Source organism: Panthera uncia, chromosome B4 (genome assembly GCF_023721935.1).
Source record: "Panthera uncia isolate 11264 chromosome B4, Puncia_PCG_1.0, whole genome shotgun sequence".
Classification (NCBI taxonomy): domain Eukaryota; kingdom Metazoa; phylum Chordata; class Mammalia; order Carnivora; family Felidae; genus Panthera; species Panthera uncia.
This window is the reverse complement of record NC_064809.1, coordinates 72763319-72779299: the sequence shown is the minus strand read 5'-3', so window position 1 is coordinate 72779299 and position 15981 is coordinate 72763319. Positions and strand designations below refer to the sequence as shown.

The 15981-nt window shown below is 59.8% G+C and overlaps 1 protein-coding gene across 1 annotated transcript in view; it reads left to right on the top strand.

The window, feature by feature from the left end:
- COL2A1 (collagen type II alpha 1 chain) overlaps window positions 1-15384 on the top strand; it is a 31180-nt gene extending 15796 nt beyond the window's left edge. Inside the window, exons 19-54 of the mRNA XM_049627287.1 lie at window positions 954-1052; window positions 1362-1406; window positions 1500-1598; window positions 1790-1843; window positions 2194-2301; window positions 2697-2750; window positions 2833-2931; window positions 3088-3141; window positions 3578-3676; window positions 4067-4120; window positions 4500-4553; window positions 4890-4943; window positions 5157-5210; window positions 5410-5454; window positions 5639-5737; window positions 5932-6039; window positions 6367-6420; window positions 6660-6713; window positions 7093-7146; window positions 7496-7549; window positions 7839-7946; window positions 8512-8565; window positions 9060-9113; window positions 9824-9985; window positions 10175-10282; window positions 10523-10630; window positions 10958-11011; window positions 11186-11293; window positions 11482-11535; window positions 11693-11800; window positions 12079-12132; window positions 12545-12652; window positions 13005-13293; window positions 13729-13916; window positions 14113-14355; window positions 14815-15384. Of these exons, the coding sequence (XP_049483244.1) occupies window positions 954-1052; window positions 1362-1406; window positions 1500-1598; window positions 1790-1843; window positions 2194-2301; window positions 2697-2750; window positions 2833-2931; window positions 3088-3141; window positions 3578-3676; window positions 4067-4120; window positions 4500-4553; window positions 4890-4943; window positions 5157-5210; window positions 5410-5454; window positions 5639-5737; window positions 5932-6039; window positions 6367-6420; window positions 6660-6713; window positions 7093-7146; window positions 7496-7549; window positions 7839-7946; window positions 8512-8565; window positions 9060-9113; window positions 9824-9985; window positions 10175-10282; window positions 10523-10630; window positions 10958-11011; window positions 11186-11293; window positions 11482-11535; window positions 11693-11800; window positions 12079-12132; window positions 12545-12652; window positions 13005-13293; window positions 13729-13916; window positions 14113-14355; window positions 14815-14961 (3342 nt within the window). The 3' untranslated portion in view covers window positions 14962-15384. The remainder of the gene's footprint in view (window positions 1-953; window positions 1053-1361; window positions 1407-1499; window positions 1599-1789; window positions 1844-2193; window positions 2302-2696; window positions 2751-2832; window positions 2932-3087; window positions 3142-3577; window positions 3677-4066; window positions 4121-4499; window positions 4554-4889; window positions 4944-5156; window positions 5211-5409; window positions 5455-5638; window positions 5738-5931; window positions 6040-6366; window positions 6421-6659; window positions 6714-7092; window positions 7147-7495; window positions 7550-7838; window positions 7947-8511; window positions 8566-9059; window positions 9114-9823; window positions 9986-10174; window positions 10283-10522; window positions 10631-10957; window positions 11012-11185; window positions 11294-11481; window positions 11536-11692; window positions 11801-12078; window positions 12133-12544; window positions 12653-13004; window positions 13294-13728; window positions 13917-14112; window positions 14356-14814) is intronic.
- Window positions 15385-15981: the final 597 nt, after the last annotated feature.

Genomic DNA, 15981 nt, shown 5'->3' with positions numbered 1-15981 from the left:
GAGATGAATAAGGAGCCTCCATGTGGTCACTGGCATCAGGTTGCCTTTCCCCTCCTGGGGGTTTCCATGGCAACCAGACAGTGTCTGAGGCCCTGGGAGCTGGGTGAAGGAGACCCATTGTGAAGAGGGACAGCGGAAGGTGAGGGGGCCTGACCTTTAGAAAATAATAATTACAAGAGTGGAGCAAGAATGTTCTGAGAAGAAACCTGAGGAGGCTCTGCCCCGCCTCCAGGTCAGCAGTCCTCCCCAGAGGACTCGGCCGGCCAGAGAGCCCGGATCGCAGCCAGTTGTAACTTTCAGGAAAAAAATGAAAGTAAAAGCAGAGGCCATTTTGGGGGGTTGCGGGACCTGCCAGAGGCCGAGGAGGACTGGACCGTGGTCAGAGCAGGGGCAAGTGGAGTGGGGCGCTCGTCCCGGCTTGCTTGCGTCCTGGCTTCCTGGCTGGCTTCAGACAGGCCTGGGCCGGAGCCTGGGGGTGGCGGTGTTCGCACATTGGCCAGACGCAAGTGGAGTGGTGCCCTGAGTCCAGATGTCCAAGGGCCTCCCTTTCCCCGGTGAAGGAATAGGTGGAGAGTGGGGGAGGTAAAGGCTGCCCGCCTCAGTGGCCCGTCTACCAGCTTACGCCCCTCAGCGTGGGCAGGACCCCCCAGCACTGGCCTTCCTGAGGCCCGATGCCATAGCACGGAGGTGTGCATTTGCTGTGGGGGGTTAAAGTGTGGAGGGGAGACGGAGAGCGGAGGAGGTGTGGGGGGAAGGCATCAGGTTGGCGAGCTCACTGGGGGGGGGGGGGGCGTGTGGGACCACGTGGGGAACACGCTCGTGCACGCACACAGTGGGTGCAGTGTGTGCAACTCCGCTTTCTGTCCCTGAGCTGTTGCTGGCCGAGGAGAGGTCTTTGCCCCCCACCCGCCCCGTGGCGTCTCCTCACTCCACCCCTCTCTGTCTCTATCCAGGGTGAAGCTGGCCCCACTGGTGCTCGAGGCCCCGAAGGCGCTCAAGGTCCTCGCGGTGAACCTGGTACTCCTGGGTCCCCTGGACCGGCCGGTGCCTCTGTAAGTACAGCTTCCCTTTGGCCTGAAGTCTGTGGCCTGGGTGCTCTTGACTCTGTTTACCTCTGAGAGACGTGGAGCCCATTTGGAGCCCCACCAATCAAACCTTCATCTAGGCCCAGCACCTGCTCCCTGATCTCTAGGGGCAGGTCTCCTTCCAACCCCATCCTGTCCCAGAAACCCCCAGCAGGACCATGTCTGGGACGGCCAGCTGCTGGCCCAGCCCCTGGGCCTGTGGTCTGGGAGGGCAGGGAGGTAGCTGGGGTTTATTCTTTGCTACTTACTTCATAATGACCCCATCTCTTTCCTCAGGGTAACCCTGGAACTGATGGAATTCCTGGAGCCAAAGGATCTGCTGTGAGTGTTGCCCTTGGATTTGGCTCCTCCAGGTGGGGTCAGTCCCTCCTTGCCCCCTCTCCTGATGCCCCTCTCTTCTACTCATGCTGACAGGGTGCTCCGGGCATCGCTGGTGCTCCCGGCTTCCCTGGGCCCCGTGGTCCACCTGGCCCTCAAGGTGCAACTGGTCCGCTGGGCCCGAAAGGTCAGACGGTAAGACCCAGAGTGAACCCCAAGTCCCATCGATACCATCGGGGTCAAACCCCGCCATCCCTCCTTCCTGCACTCACACCAGTGTCCTTTGTTGGGGGCTGGGGGGGGCATGCCTTTAAGGGTTTCTGGAGATGGGGGCAGGGTCCATGGAGAGAACCCAGCGTGACAACCTGCCTCTGTCTTTTCTCAAGGGTGAGCCTGGTATTGCTGGCTTCAAAGGCGAACAAGGCCCCAAGGGAGAGCCTGTGAGTATCTGCCCACCAGCTCTTGGGCCCAAGGCCATCCCCCCGCCCACTGCCCTACTCCTCCATAGCCCTGTCCCCTAATCTGGGACCCCTCAGGCTGTGTCTGGGGAGGGGGACATATCGGGGTTGAGAAGCTGATGCAGCTTCAGCTCCCATCTTTGACCCTTACACCCTCTCTCTTCCCACCGGGCCACTTCTGCTCTTCCTGGGCTGACCCTCTACGGCCCCTCTTCCCCAAATCCCCTAGCCCTGAAATAATGGCCAAGGTCACTTCCACCACATGCCAGGTCAGTGATTGACCCGGGGTCAGGTGAAGACTCACCCTGTTTCTCTTTTGTGCTGCTTCTCAGGGCCCTGCTGGCCCCCAAGGAGCCCCTGGTCCTGCTGGTGAGGAAGGCAAGAGAGGTGCCCGTGGAGAGCCTGGTGGTGCTGGGCCCGTTGGTCCCCCTGGAGAAAGAGTAAGTGGGCTCTTACTCTAGAGGTAAGGGGACTCCTAGTCCCCACTTTCTATGGGTGTGACCTGAACGTGGAAGTGGAGTCTTGGTGGTTCTGTGTTCTTGTCCAGTCCTGTGGCCTGAGTATCAGATTCCTCTCTTCTCCACTCAATGCCACGGGGACAGGGAGCCCTTCTTATTTGTACCCCATGCCCCCAGGAGGGCATGAAATGGTTTGAGCTACTCCCCAGGTCAGGCCCAAGAAGTTACTCTCTCGGAATCTTGCCGGCCATAGCTACAGCCCCACAGAAACTGTGGGTTGGTGGGACTGATCCCCCGAAGCCTGGCTGGGCTCCCTGGAGTCACCGTTGGGTCAGGGGCCATTGTCACTCACCACCTGCCCTCCCACTTCTTCCTAGGGTGCTCCTGGCAACCGTGGCTTCCCAGGTCAAGATGGTCTGGCAGGTCCAAAGGTGAGTGGGGGGAAAAAGGGCTTGGGGTCCCTGCGTGGCTGGTCAAATGGCCTGCTGATGACTGCTGCCTCCCCTTGTGTAGGGAGCCCCTGGAGAGCGAGGGCCCAGCGGCCTTGCTGGCCCCAAGGGTGCCAACGGCGATCCTGGCCGTCCCGGAGAGCCTGGCCTTCCTGGAGCCCGGGTAAGTAGCCCAGCCGCCTTTGTCCTTGACTTCCGACTGTGATCGGGAGTCCTCGTGCCCTTCCCCACCTGCTCCCTCCAGCCCTGTGCTGAGGATCGGGAGGACCTGGGGCCTGCCCCGACGCCCGCCCACCCTCTGTCTCTCTCCTCAACAAAGGGTCTCACTGGACGCCCCGGTGATGCCGGTCCTCAAGGCAAAGTTGGTCCTTCTGTAAGTCTACCATTTGGAGTTGTTGGGAGAGGTTGAGGGGATATCCTTGAGGAGGCAGGTAGGAAGACAGACAGGAGTCTGGATGGGGGGCAGCCCGTGAATTTTGAGAACAGGGGAGGGGTGCAGATGGTAGGTACCAGGGCCGGGTGTGGAGCTCTGGAAGTGCCACCCCGTTGTGCATTCGGGCCTTTCCTCGGGGGAAGACGAAGCCTGGTGTGCACCGTGAGAGGCAAAACTTCTAATTTAAGCAGTACCTTGTTGCTGACAGGGGTCCACATGTGCAGTGAGGGCTGCTGGTTGAAACCTTGCTCAGTCCCTGTGCTGTGCATCTGGTCGTTGCCTTGCCCTGTGCCTGCCACATAGTAGGCACTTAGTAGGTGGATGGACGGATGTGGGAAGAGCGTCTACATTCTGAGAACGGTGTCCTCTCTTTCAGGGAGCCCCTGGTGAAGATGGTCGTCCTGGACCTCCAGGTCCTCAGGGTGCTCGTGGGCAGCCTGGTGTCATGGGTTTCCCCGGCCCCAAAGGTGCCAATGTAAGTAATAACCTGCCCTTCCATTTCCTTCCACATGGTGCCACCTACCTCCTTGCCCCCTGTGGAAAGGACTGGCTCCTAAAGAGAGTTAACCAAGGGCAGGTCTGAGTGGGATCCTGGGTGCCATGAGCAGCTGGGGCCTCCATGTCCCACAGGAGTGCATGTGATCTGGGGAAACCCGGGGCTCTTTAGAGCTTCGGGACATCTCAGCCGTGACATTGTTCCATGGGCAGTGCTGCCACACCCTCTGAGCGTAAGAGAAGGTGCTGATTCTCAGCTTGAGCTTTTCCTGTCCGTCAGGCTGTGGCCCCAAGTCCCAGGCTCCCCCACCTGCTCTACCCCCCGCCCCCCCAAAACCCTCCCTTCATGGTCCTGCACTCTTTCCTCCAGGGCGAACCTGGCAAGGCTGGTGAGAAGGGACTTCCTGGTGCCCCTGGACTGAGAGTAAGTACCCCGTCTCACTACCCACGCATTGGTGCTGGCTGGACACCCTCAAGGGGAGAGGAATCCCGTGGCATGCTCCTGGGGTCCCTAGTTAGCAGCGTGGAGTCCTGTGGCTGAGAAGTCCATGCTTCTCTAGGGCCTTTGGGAGTCCACACAGGATGACTTCTAGTTGCTATTGGTCAGTAGCCGGGAGATGGGGAAGGCTCCCATGCTGAGCAAGACTGGGAAAAGGAGGGGCTCAGGAAAGGAAGCGGGGAGAAATGGAGTTCAGGTTGGGGGATCATGGAAACTCAGGGTCACCGACTGTGCCTGCCCAGTACTGGGGTCCACAGAACTGAAGAGCGTGTGTCAGGACCTCACCCTTTTCCCTTCCCTCTAGGGTCTTCCCGGCAAAGATGGTGAGACCGGTGCTGCGGGGCCCCCCGGACCCGCTGTAAGTACCTGCCTGGCCTCTCTAGGTGGCCCTGTGGGCACGGGGGCGGTGGCGTGGAGGCCGAGGCACCTCAGGCCCGCTCGACATTGAAACTAACAGTTTGGGTGTGGGCTCATGCGGGACACCAGACCCACTCAGCCAAGGCAGTGTGGACCCCACCCCTGTTTCAGGAGTGCAGGTCATTGGTGGGAGAATAGCGAGGCACACACTCCTGCAACCTTGTTGGGCGGTGCAGGGGGGTGTCTGGCCTGTCCTCCTGCTGGCCACCCCAGTGCCCTGTGTCCGAGGCTCTTAGATTCTCCGGAGCGCTCGGGTCACGTTTGTTTCCTTCTGCAGGGACCTGCCGGTGAACGAGGCGAGCAGGGTGCCCCTGGGCCATCTGGGTTCCAGGTAGGTGGCCGGACTGGGCCCCCTTTTCAGTCCTTTCCAAGCCCGGGGTTCTGCGGGCGGTAGTAGGCACTGCGGGTGGAGGGCCCGCCCCTCTCATGGGGGCCAGGGGGGTGAGGCTTCCCTACAGTCCTGGCTCTTGCCTTGTGCTGGGCCTCCCTGGAGGGCGGGAGGAGTAAACTTACTCTCTTGCTAACGCATGTCACTGCCTTCTAGGGACTTCCTGGCCCTCCCGGTCCCCCAGGTGAAGGTGGAAAGCCAGGTGACCAGGTGAGTGTGGGGCTCTTTGAACCTGCAAACTATTTAGATGGGAAGGTCTCTTCTGCTCTGCAGGAGGGCACAAGGAGCCCCACGAGGCCGGGAGTGTCCGGGCCACATCCCAGCTCAGCCTCCAGAGGGAGGGATGCTCCTCCCTGGCTGCAGGACATCAAATCTTCCCCTCTTTCACACGCCTTTGTTTGTTCTCCAGGGTGTTCCTGGTGAAGCTGGAGCCCCCGGCCTCGTGGGTCCCAGGGTAAGCATTGGCCGTTTCTGGTGGTGCCCTCGGACCTGCTCTTTCCCTGTGCATTTCTGCCAGCCTGGCCCTGCAGAACCGCGCCCGGGTCCCGGGGCCCCACTCTGCTTGCTGCCCCCCTGCCTTTTCCTGGGCCTCTGCCCCATCACTCTCACTTGACTGCCCCATGGTGTCTCTGCCACAGGGTGAACGAGGTTTCCCAGGTGAACGTGGCTCTCCCGGTGCCCAGGGCCTCCAGGGTCCCCGCGGCCTCCCTGGCACTCCTGGCACGGACGGCCCCAAAGTAAGTGAGGCTGTTGGGGTTGTCTGGGTCAGCCTAGGAGGCCCTGCTGGGGGAGGGGAGGGGGAATGGGGCAGAAGAAGGGAAGATGGAAGACAAGACAGAAAGGAGGCCTGGCAGGGGAGGAAGGGGGGCTTGGGTGCTGGGGTCCTGGGCAGGTGCTGCCCACCACAGACGCCTCTACCCCCACCCCACAGGGCGCATCTGGCCCAGCCGGCCCCCCTGGGGCTCAGGGCCCTCCAGGTCTGCAGGGGATGCCTGGTGAGAGGGGAGCAGCTGGCATCGCTGGGCCCAAGGGAGACAGGGTGAGTACCAGGCCGACTGTGCCTCCCCCAAAGCTGCGCTTCCCTGTGCCACACTCATCCCCTCCCCACAGCACCTGGGCGGGGGGGGGGGGTCCCTAGTTAATCCTCTTGAGGAACTTGGAGACCTCCCCCCCACCCACCCACCCCAGGCACTATTTGTCTTTTAGTGACCCCCCTCTCCCAACCCTTCCCTCCATCTCACGCCTCTCACCCTGAACCCATAGCCAATCCTGCTGGGCCAGGAGCTGAGCTGTGCCTGCAGCCTCAGCCAGGGTGACACGGAGCCAGAGCCCCCTCCTGAGGTGGCCCATCTTCTCTATCCCACAGGGTGACGTTGGTGAGAAAGGCCCCGAGGGAGCCCCTGGGAAGGACGGTGGACGAGTAAGTGAATGCTGGCTGCAGGCACCCTGGGGACCCCGTGGGTCTCCAGCCCTGCGCTCTGGGCACAGAAGCGCAGTGTGTGAGCACAGCCCCTGTCCTATCTCAGTTGCGCAGGCTGGGCAGCTTTGGGACTCTCCTGACAAGGCTGGGGCCACGGGTGTGAGGTCCCCAGACTCCCTACGGGGCTCCAAGTCCCTGGTCAACTCTTCCTCCCTCACCTTTGTCTCCTTTCTCCCTAGGGCCTGACTGGTCCCATTGGCCCCCCTGGCCCTGCCGGTGCCAATGGTGAGAAGGTGAGTCACAGCTCCCTTCGCTCATGGCTCCCCTCCCCTATCACACCTGCGCATCTCCTGCCAAAGACTGCCGTCTCTTCTCCTCACTCAACAGCTAGCACCCTCCTGCCCACTAGTAGCTGCAAGGAGTGAGGGGTGGGAGTCTTCTTAAAAGCAGAGTCAGAGGCTGTGCACCCCATCCAGCGGAGCTGTTGCAGGGAGGGAGGGGGCCGGTAAGCCAGCATTCAGCAGAGGCCCCAGGAAGTACCTCTCGGACTGAAGCTACAAGGAGAAAACAGGCCATCTGCTGCAGGGCTCCCTGGATGCACTTTGCTCTTTAAGGTCCCCACTCTGACCCCCACCCCTTACCTGTGGCTCTCATCTCCCCTCCCCACCCTAGGGAGAAGTTGGACCTCCTGGTCCTGCGGGAACTGCTGGTGCTCGTGGCGCCCCGGTGAGTATCTGCCCCTGTGCCCAGGCCCCTGGGAGCAAGAGAAGCCGCCCTGCCTCTCAGCCTGGCCCTTTGGGTCTGGGGGAGGAAGCAGAGATGAGAATGGAGAGAGAAGGCCTCATCTCCATGATGCGGTCGAGGTGGAGGGCCTTCGGGTCGCCAGATCCTCTGACCAAGAGAGGTCTTCTGAAGTGGGTCCCTTGTATTTAGGACAGAGCTTCCTGGAGGCTGTCTGCATGTCCTGTCTCTGGGCTTTCTATGCAAGGGCTGGGCCACAAGGGCCTGGGTTATAGGAGAGGACAGAAGCAGGCAGGCATAGGGCCTTACCTCTCCTGGGCCCTCTCTCCCACAGGGTGAACGTGGAGAGACTGGCCCTCCTGGGCCCGCTGGATTCGCAGGACCTCCCGTGAGTATCCCTGTCCACCCTCCTTCCCACCCCTCTGCTCAGGCCAGCTCTACACCTGAGGGCACCTTCTAGCCTGTGGGGGAGGGAGGGACAGAATGTAAAGAAGAGGGAAATGGCCTCTTCTGTCTTTCCTTGAACCTCCACGCTGATCTCACAGTCCCATCTTAGAGCAGCTCGCTCACTCGCTCATTTACTGACCCACCCACTCACCCAGAGCTCTGGCCCTTTTGGAAGAATGTGGAGTATCTGGCTTGCCTCTAACTCATCTGCTTCCTCCTCCTCGGGACAGGGTGCTGATGGCCAGCCAGGTGCCAAGGGCGAGCAAGGAGAGGCTGGCCAGAAAGGTGATGCTGGTGCCCCGGGTCCTCAGGGCCCCTCTGGAGCTCCTGGACCTCAGGTGGGTAGCAGTGAGCAGCCCCAGGAGCTGTTCCCATGGGATAGGGATGTTGGCGTGCAGGATGAGGGGCCTGGACAGGAGGCATGGGTGTCACCCCAAGCTGAAGCCCTTCTACCTGGCAGATGTTAGAGCCTGCTGCTGCCCCAGCCCCAGAAGGGAGCAGCTGTGGGGAGGAATCTGTACTTGGGGATAGAGGTTCAAAAGGAGTTAACTGGCTTATGTCGTCTAGGGTGTGGGGGCCAGGAGATGACACAGAGTGCAGGCTAAGGATAGATGACCAGGGACGACGCAGCCAGGCTCCTGGGGAGGGAAGGGGGCAGATGCCTGCCAGGCCTCCCACCCCCCCACCCCCGAGGTCTCCTAGAGCACGAGTCTCTCTTGGAGGGGGTGGCAGGCCCACCTGTGATGCCTTCTCCAGGCTGGGATTTTAGTGACAAGAAAGCTACATCTCGGAAAACTAACCCCTTGGGAGTCAGCTCTTGGGGGTCAGACGGGCCCTATACCCAGAAGCCCACAGCTCTCCTCTGGGTGACCAGGCCTCACTGTCTCTCTCCTTCCTTCCCAGGGTCCTACTGGTGTGACTGGTCCTAAAGGAGCCCGAGGTGCTCAAGGCCCCCCGGTGAGTGAGGTCCCTGTTCCCACCAGGTGGGGTGGAGGGCGCCTTGGGGGCGGCAGCTGCTGTCACGAAGAAGGCCTGGCCAGATGCTCCCACGGTGGTGCTCTGGGATTTACTCACCCGCTTCTTTCTTAGCCTTGCTTCTGCCGCCAGCCTGAGCCCATCCCACAGCCATGTGGGAGAACGGGCGCCCCTCTCTGCCGGTGTGCAGTGATCCGGGGAGGTCTGTGGTCCTGGGCAGGCCCCCTGCTCAGCTCCCAAAGCACTGGCTGTCCCAGCTGAATGCACCTCCTCACCCCAGCCCCTACAGGAGCTGGAGGCAGAGAAGCTGCAGCTTCCTGATCCAATAGCCAGACCCCATGGGGCCCTTTCTCCTTCTCTAGCTCTCCTTGCCCTTTTCCACACCAGCCTCTGAGACACCCTTGTCCGTCCCCCGATATGATTCCTGATGCTTCTGAGGGCCTGAGGGATTCAGAGTCTTTCTTCTCATCCCATAGGGAGCCACCGGATTCCCTGGAGCTGCTGGCCGTGTCGGACCCCCAGGCTCCAATGTAAGTGATGCTCCTGGATGGTTCTTACCTTACTCTTGGCATGAGGGGCACAGCAGGGGTTGAAGAGCCTGGCATAGTCCCAGCAGGGCTCCAAAGAGTGCAAGCTGGCCTCCATCCCTTTGTGCCTTTTCCCACTCCTGGGAGTAATTGATCACGGGGACCTGTTCTCGTAAACAGCTGCGAGCAAGGGCTGTGGCCATGGGCAACCTTCCCTGCTGGCTTGGGCTTGGACCCTCAGATTCCTGGCTCAGTGGGCAGGACAGGCTGGCATGATTGCCTCAACACATTTCTTGAGCGCATTCTGTGTTCCCGGCCTGTACAAGTTCTACATTTTGCCCACAGGGAATCTGCCATGGAGGGACGAGAGATGGTGAAAAGTCACCAGTTTACCACCAATCAAGTGCAGGGGGAGTGGGTGCAGAGGTTTAGGGGTCCGAGGAGCCATGTTTGAACTGTTCCTTGAGGGATGGTGGGATTGAGATTTCTAAAAGAAAGGAGGCAGGAAGAAGTCCAAGTAGATCAGAGAAAGCAAATGTGGGGCTGGACAAGCCAGGGCTGGCTGCTCAGAGCTCCCTCCTGGGAGGGAAGGTGGAAGAAGCAGACAGGGGTGGGGGTCAAGCTTCCTTTGTGTGGAGGGGGCCACAGTGGCTTTGGCAGTCTGGATGGGGCAGGGTGAGATGAGTTCTCATTTCTTGCATTTGCTCTTCTAGGGCAACCCTGGACCCCCTGGTCCCCCTGGTCCTTCTGGAAAAGATGGTCCTAAAGGTGCTCGAGGAGACAGCGGCCCCCCTGGCCGTGCTGGCGACCCTGGCCTCCAAGGTCCTGCCGGGCCCCCTGGAGAGAAGGGAGAGCCTGGAGATGATGGTCCCTCTGTAAGTCCTTCCCAGGCCTGGGCCAGGAAGTCTTCTGAGCTCAGAGGGCATGGAGGAGGAGGGGACACCATGGAGGGGCCACTGCCAGGGAAGAGTGCTGGGATCTGTGAATGGCGGCCAGGCTGGGTGTGGATGGCTGGGCCACTCCCTGTCAGAGCTCAAATTCTCACTCTCGCCTTCCCTCTCTAGGGTCCCGATGGTCCTCCAGGTCCCCAAGGTCTGGCTGGTCAAAGGGGCATTGTTGGTCTTCCTGGACAACGTGGTGAGAGAGGATTCCCCGGCCTGCCTGGCCCATCGGTGAGTGAAGGATGCCCCTTCCTCTGGTGAACTGGGCCCAGCCTGGCTCCGGCTGGTGTTCTTCACTCAGTGCTCTTGGTGGCCTGGTCTCTGCAGAAGCAATACCACCCCCTGAGATTTCCCCCTACTCTGCACCCTCAGCACCGTCTCTCTGTCAGCCCTTTCTTTGGAAGGGCTCAGTATGTCCCAGGACGGGATTCTTAGAGTGCACACTCATCCTCTTTGTCGCTGTCCCTCCAGGGTGAGCCTGGCAAGCAGGGAGCTCCCGGAGCATCTGGCGACCGAGGTCCCCCCGGCCCCGTGGGTCCTCCTGGCCTGACTGGTCCTTCTGGCGAACCTGGACGAGAGGTGAGCAATGGGACACACTGTGTGTGTGGCCCTTCCCAGGGAGAGGCGTGCCGGGCCAGCTAGGCCCAGTCCTGGTGCCCTGGAGGAGGGGATGATGGGATGGGCCCAAGTGCCCAGCTGCGATGGAAGGTCGTGATGGGAGAGAGAGAGGGACACAGAGACTAAGAACTGGTACGTGGGCAGGAAGGCAGAAGGAAGCTTGTTGAGCTTCCAAAGCTTTAGCAGGATGGAAGGGAACAAGCCTGGGGCTCCCGACGGGAGAAGGGAGGAAAAGAACGGGAGTCTGGCAGGGGCAGCTCTAATGGCATCTTGTTTCCTCTTGTCCAGGGAAGCCCTGGTGCTGATGGCCCCCCTGGCAGAGATGGTGCGGCTGGAGTCAAGGTGAATATCTCGGTGTCTCTATGAGCAGTGGGACAGGAGAATATTCTGTTGGGCCTACCAGGTCAGCCCCAGGTGGTAGGCTGGAGTCAGAGTCTTGTCTCAGTTTGCAAGGGCCTTTTCTCCATGGATTTTCTGGAACATTCTTCTCTAAGCCTGAGACCTCTCTCCTGACAGGGTGATCGTGGTGAGACTGGTCCCGTGGGTGCTCCTGGAGCCCCTGGGCCCCCTGGCTCTCCTGGCCCCGCTGGCCCAACTGGAAAGCAGGGAGACCGAGGAGAAGCTGTGAGTATCCTTAATTCAGTAAAAGCTGGAAGCGGAGAAGGGTGGCCAAGTGAGCTGGGAGCTCGTCCACTACGTGCCTGACTCCCAGGCCCTGGATGCATCCCTGGGTCCAGGGAGTCTTGGGGCCCAGTCCGGGCCATAGGCAGAGGAGGGTTTTGCTGACAGAGTTCCCACTCTCTCCCTCACAGGGCGCACAAGGCCCCATGGGCCCTGCAGGACCAGCAGGAGCCCGGGGAATCCCAGTGAGTATCTGAGTGTCCTCTGTTGGGTTCCTAACTGGGGCAGGCTTGGAGGTCAGTGGGGACTGTGTGGATCCTCGGACTCCTTGGCTCAGGTGAGGCCAGCAAGAGGCCTCTACCCCAGTCAACCTGACCCAACCTGTGTCTGTCTCATTCCCAGGGTCCTCAAGGTCCCCGAGGTGACAAAGGAGAAGCTGGAGAGGCTGGTGAGAGGGGACTGAAGGGACACCGTGGCTTCACTGGTCTGCAGGGTCTGCCCGGCCCTCCTGTGAGTATTGCTGTCTGTGCATGTCTCCCAGGTGCCTCCCACTGCTCAGAGCTCACTTGAGTGTCCCATGCAGCTAACCCAGCTTGGGATCATGCTAAGAAATATCCAGGACCAAAAGAAAAATTTCCAAGACTTCCTTGGGGTTGGAGGGAGGAGCAAATGGAAAGGACGGGGGAGGGGGGACATGTATCGTATACATATTTAAGAAGGCTTCCCATCCTGGAAGATGGGGCCCTGTCTGTGCTGACCTCTGACTTTTGCTTCTTCCTTCTGCACAGGGTCCTTCTGGAGACCAAGGTGCTTCTGGTCCTGCTGGTCCTTCTGGCCCTAGAGTAAGTGAGATGCAGTGAGTCCTTCCTCGGGGGTGGGGCCAGGTGTGGGCGCTCTGATGGGGAGGGAAGCCTGGGGCTCAGGGGGCCTCGCTCGGAGGTGGAAGGACGACGGGCTCAGGGTGACTGTGGCCAGAAACCCCCTGAGATCACAGGCTGGATGAACATGAGAACAGCTCTTGGCTGTCAGCTGGGCCCACTGGGAATAGGATTCGACAAAGAGGAGCTCAGGATGGCAGAAGAGCCGTGAAGCCATCCTGCTGGTCCCTGGCCCAGTGGAGACAAGTCTGGGCCCTCTGAGAAATGTGAAGCTGCAGGGCTTCCCATCAGGACAGCCACCCGACCAGCCCCCCCTCCCCCCCCCCCCCCGCCACACCCCTGCCTTTGCTGACGGCTCCTCTCTCCTGGCCTGCAGGGTCCTCCTGGTCCCGTCGGTCCCTCTGGCAAAGATGGTGCTAATGGAATCCCTGGCCCCATTGGACCTCCTGGTCCCCGCGGACGTTCGGGCGAAACTGGCCCGGCTGTAAGTGTCCTGACTCTTCCCCGCTGTCTGGCCTGTCCCCAGCATCTGGGAGGCTCGGGCTCTCTGGTGCCAAGGGCCTCTTTCAGGGCATCCGCCTGCAGCTAGTGAAGATGGCATCCTGTGTCCTGGGTCTTCCCTGGAGGTTCAGAGGGTCCTGCTTGGTGCTGGGAAACAGGAGAGAGGGGCTGATGAAGAAGTAGGGAAATGCTGTGATTTTTCTTGGTCCTGGGCTGCTGCACCCCTCCCCCACCCAGTGTCTAGAAGAAGACACTAGTATATTCTAGCAAGTGGGGATGTACGCAGGAGGGGCACATCCCCACAATTCCTGGCTGATTTCCGTTTCCTGCTACAGGGTCCTCCTGGAAACCCCGGACCCCCTGGCCCTCCAGGTCCCCCTGGCCCTGGCATCGACATGTCTGCCTTTGCTGGCCTAGGCCAGAGAGAGAAGGGCCCCGACCCCCTGCAGTACATGCGGGCCGACCAGGCAGCTGGCAACCTGAGACAGCACGACGCCGAGGTGGATGCCACGCTCAAGTCCCTCAACAACCAGATTGAGAGCATCCGCAGCCCCGAGGGCTCCCGCAAGAACCCCGCTCGCACCTGCCGGGACCTGAAACTCTGCCACCCTGAATGGAAGAGCGGTGAGTGTGCAGGGCATGGCCCCCATCAGAATGAGGGAGGAGACCGCTCGTAGCACAGGCCAGAGCCAGGCCTGGAAGGTTCTGGTGGATGGTTGCTCCTCCATTTCACAGCAGAGATACCTCAGCCCTGGCTCCCGTCCTGCCATGGCTACTTGGCAGACGTGACTTGAGGGTAGAGTTCCATCCACCAGGCAGGCGCTGCTCCTGCCCTGTTGCTTGCGCCCCTGTTTAGCATCAGACTTTCCCGTCCAGGTCTCCTTGCTCCCAGATCCCTGCATCTCCCCTCCCTTTGGCCACACGTGGCCCTCACAGCCTGTGCCTCTCCCCCTTGTGTCCTGGGAAGCCTTTCCGTCTCTCCCAGGCAGGCCTGGCCCTCTCGGGAGTATGTGTGTGCCTGTCTGAGCCCCAATGGGGTACTGCCTCCTCCCCCTGCAGGAGACTACTGGATTGACCCCAACCAGGGCTGCACCTTGGACGCCATGAAGGTTTTCTGCAACATGGAGACTGGCGAGACCTGCGTCTACCCCAACCCGGCGAGTGTTCCCAAGAAGAACTGGTGGAGCAGCAAGAGCAAGGACAAGAAGCACATCTGGTTCGGAGAAACCATCAACGGTGGCTTCCACGTGAGTAGCTGTATGCTCTGGGCCCCAGACGGCTCCTCAGAACCCTTCTCTTCTTTCTCCCTTGAAGTTGGTGGCACCTCGCCCACCACTTTTCTTGGAGGCTTCGGAAGAGGGAAAGAGGAGGAAGAGTATTCTTAACCACGATCCCACTGGACACTGCCTCTGGGCCTCACGCCATCGCTCTCTGCCCTGACAGTTCAGCTATGGAGATGACAACCTGGCTCCCAACACTGCCAACGTCCAGATGACCTTCCTACGCCTGCTGTCCACCGAGGGCTCCCAGAATATCACCTACCACTGCAAGAACAGCATTGCCTACCTGGATGAAGCGGCTGGCAACCTCAAGAAGGCCCTGCTCATCCAGGGCTCCAATGATGTGGAGATCCGGGCTGAGGGCAACAGCAGGTTCACATATACTGTCCTGAAGGATGGCTGCACGGTGAGTCGGGCTGGCTGGAGCAGGCAGAGGGTTGGTCCACAGCAGGTGTCATAGGCCTAAGGTGATAGGATCCTCAAGAGGTGAGCGTGAGGGGTTATGTAGAGAAGGCGTGCGGAGTGCCAGGGGAGGGAAAGGTGCCATTGTTGTATCTTCTTCACTCCCTGGGCTCAGGGGAAAGAAGTCCTACCTGGCACGTCCAGTTACTCTCGTAGGAGTATTCACATGGCGTGTGTGTGAGTCTGCCTTGGGGATGGAGTGAAGAGACGCTCACTGTGGGGGAGGGAGCAGGTGGAGGGGGACTTGCTGGTAAGGACAGAAGCTGGCGTGGAGAGGGCTTCAGCAAGCCAAGGAGAGGTCGGGGGAGCCCTGAGCGTGTTTTACACTTTGTGTTCTGTGATGCTCCTTTTTGGGGTCCTGGGCAGCTGGCATTGGACAGTGTCTCCTCTCTTTCTCCCCTAGAAACACACCGGTAAGTGGGGCAAGACTATGATCGAGTACCGGTCACAGAAGACCTCGCGTCTCCCCATCATTGACATTGCACCCATGGACATAGGAGGGCCTGAGCAGGAATTTGGTGTGGACATAGGGCCTGTCTGCTTCTTGTAAAAACCCGAACCCACAAACAACACAATCCATTGCCAACCCAGAGGACCCAAGTATTTTCCAGTCCCAGTCACTCTAGGGCTCTGCACTGAATGGCTGACCTGACCTGATGTCCATTCATCCCACCCGCTCAACAGTGTGGACTTTTCTCCTCTCTCTTTCTGAGAGACCTGAACTGGGCAGACTGCAAAATAAAATCTCGGTGTTCTATTTATTTATTGTCTTCCTGTAAGACCTTTGGGTCGAGGCAGAGGCAGGAAACTAACTGGTGTGAGTCAAACGCCCCCTGAGTGACTGTCCCCAGCCCAGGCAAGAAGAGCCCCCTTCAGGTGCCGGGCGCAGGAACTGTGTGTGTCCTACACAATGGTGCTATTCTGTGTCAAACACCTCTGTATTTTTTAAAACATCAATTGATATTAAAAACAAAAAAATTATTGGAAAGTACATACCGACTTGTGCTTTGTTCATTTTTCCTTTAGTCTTTGATACTGTAGGCATGACCAAATGGCAGTCCTGAAGGCCTTCTTCTATTGACTTTTCAACCAGGAGGGAAGACTCTAGAGTCACACTGCCTGGTTTAGTGACCTCACACAAACACGCATTTGCCTCTTTTTGTAACCTCTGCACTGCGTGGAATCCAAGAGTAGACTGGGACCGGAGGGCAAGACTTGAGAAGGGAGGCAGAAAACAGGAACGGCCTTGTTCTTGAGTAAACACAAAACACAACTCTAGGGCGTGGGGATGGACAGAGGGGATGGGACAGTGTGTGGGCCACACCTTGCTGGATGAGGGAGATCAGAGATGCTCCCAAGGGAGGGTGGGGAAGAGGCACGGGAGCAAGTCCACAGAGGCCCGTGACGAGTACACACCAACCAACCAACCCTGGCGATCTATTTATCTGCATCTTTCTTTAAGACTTTTAGGTCAAGGAGAGGTGGGAGTGTTACACACTCACCCCTACCCCTTATTCTGTTTTCCTGTGCCCTCCTCTGGCCCCTCCTCTCTGCTTGCCAGGCCTACACT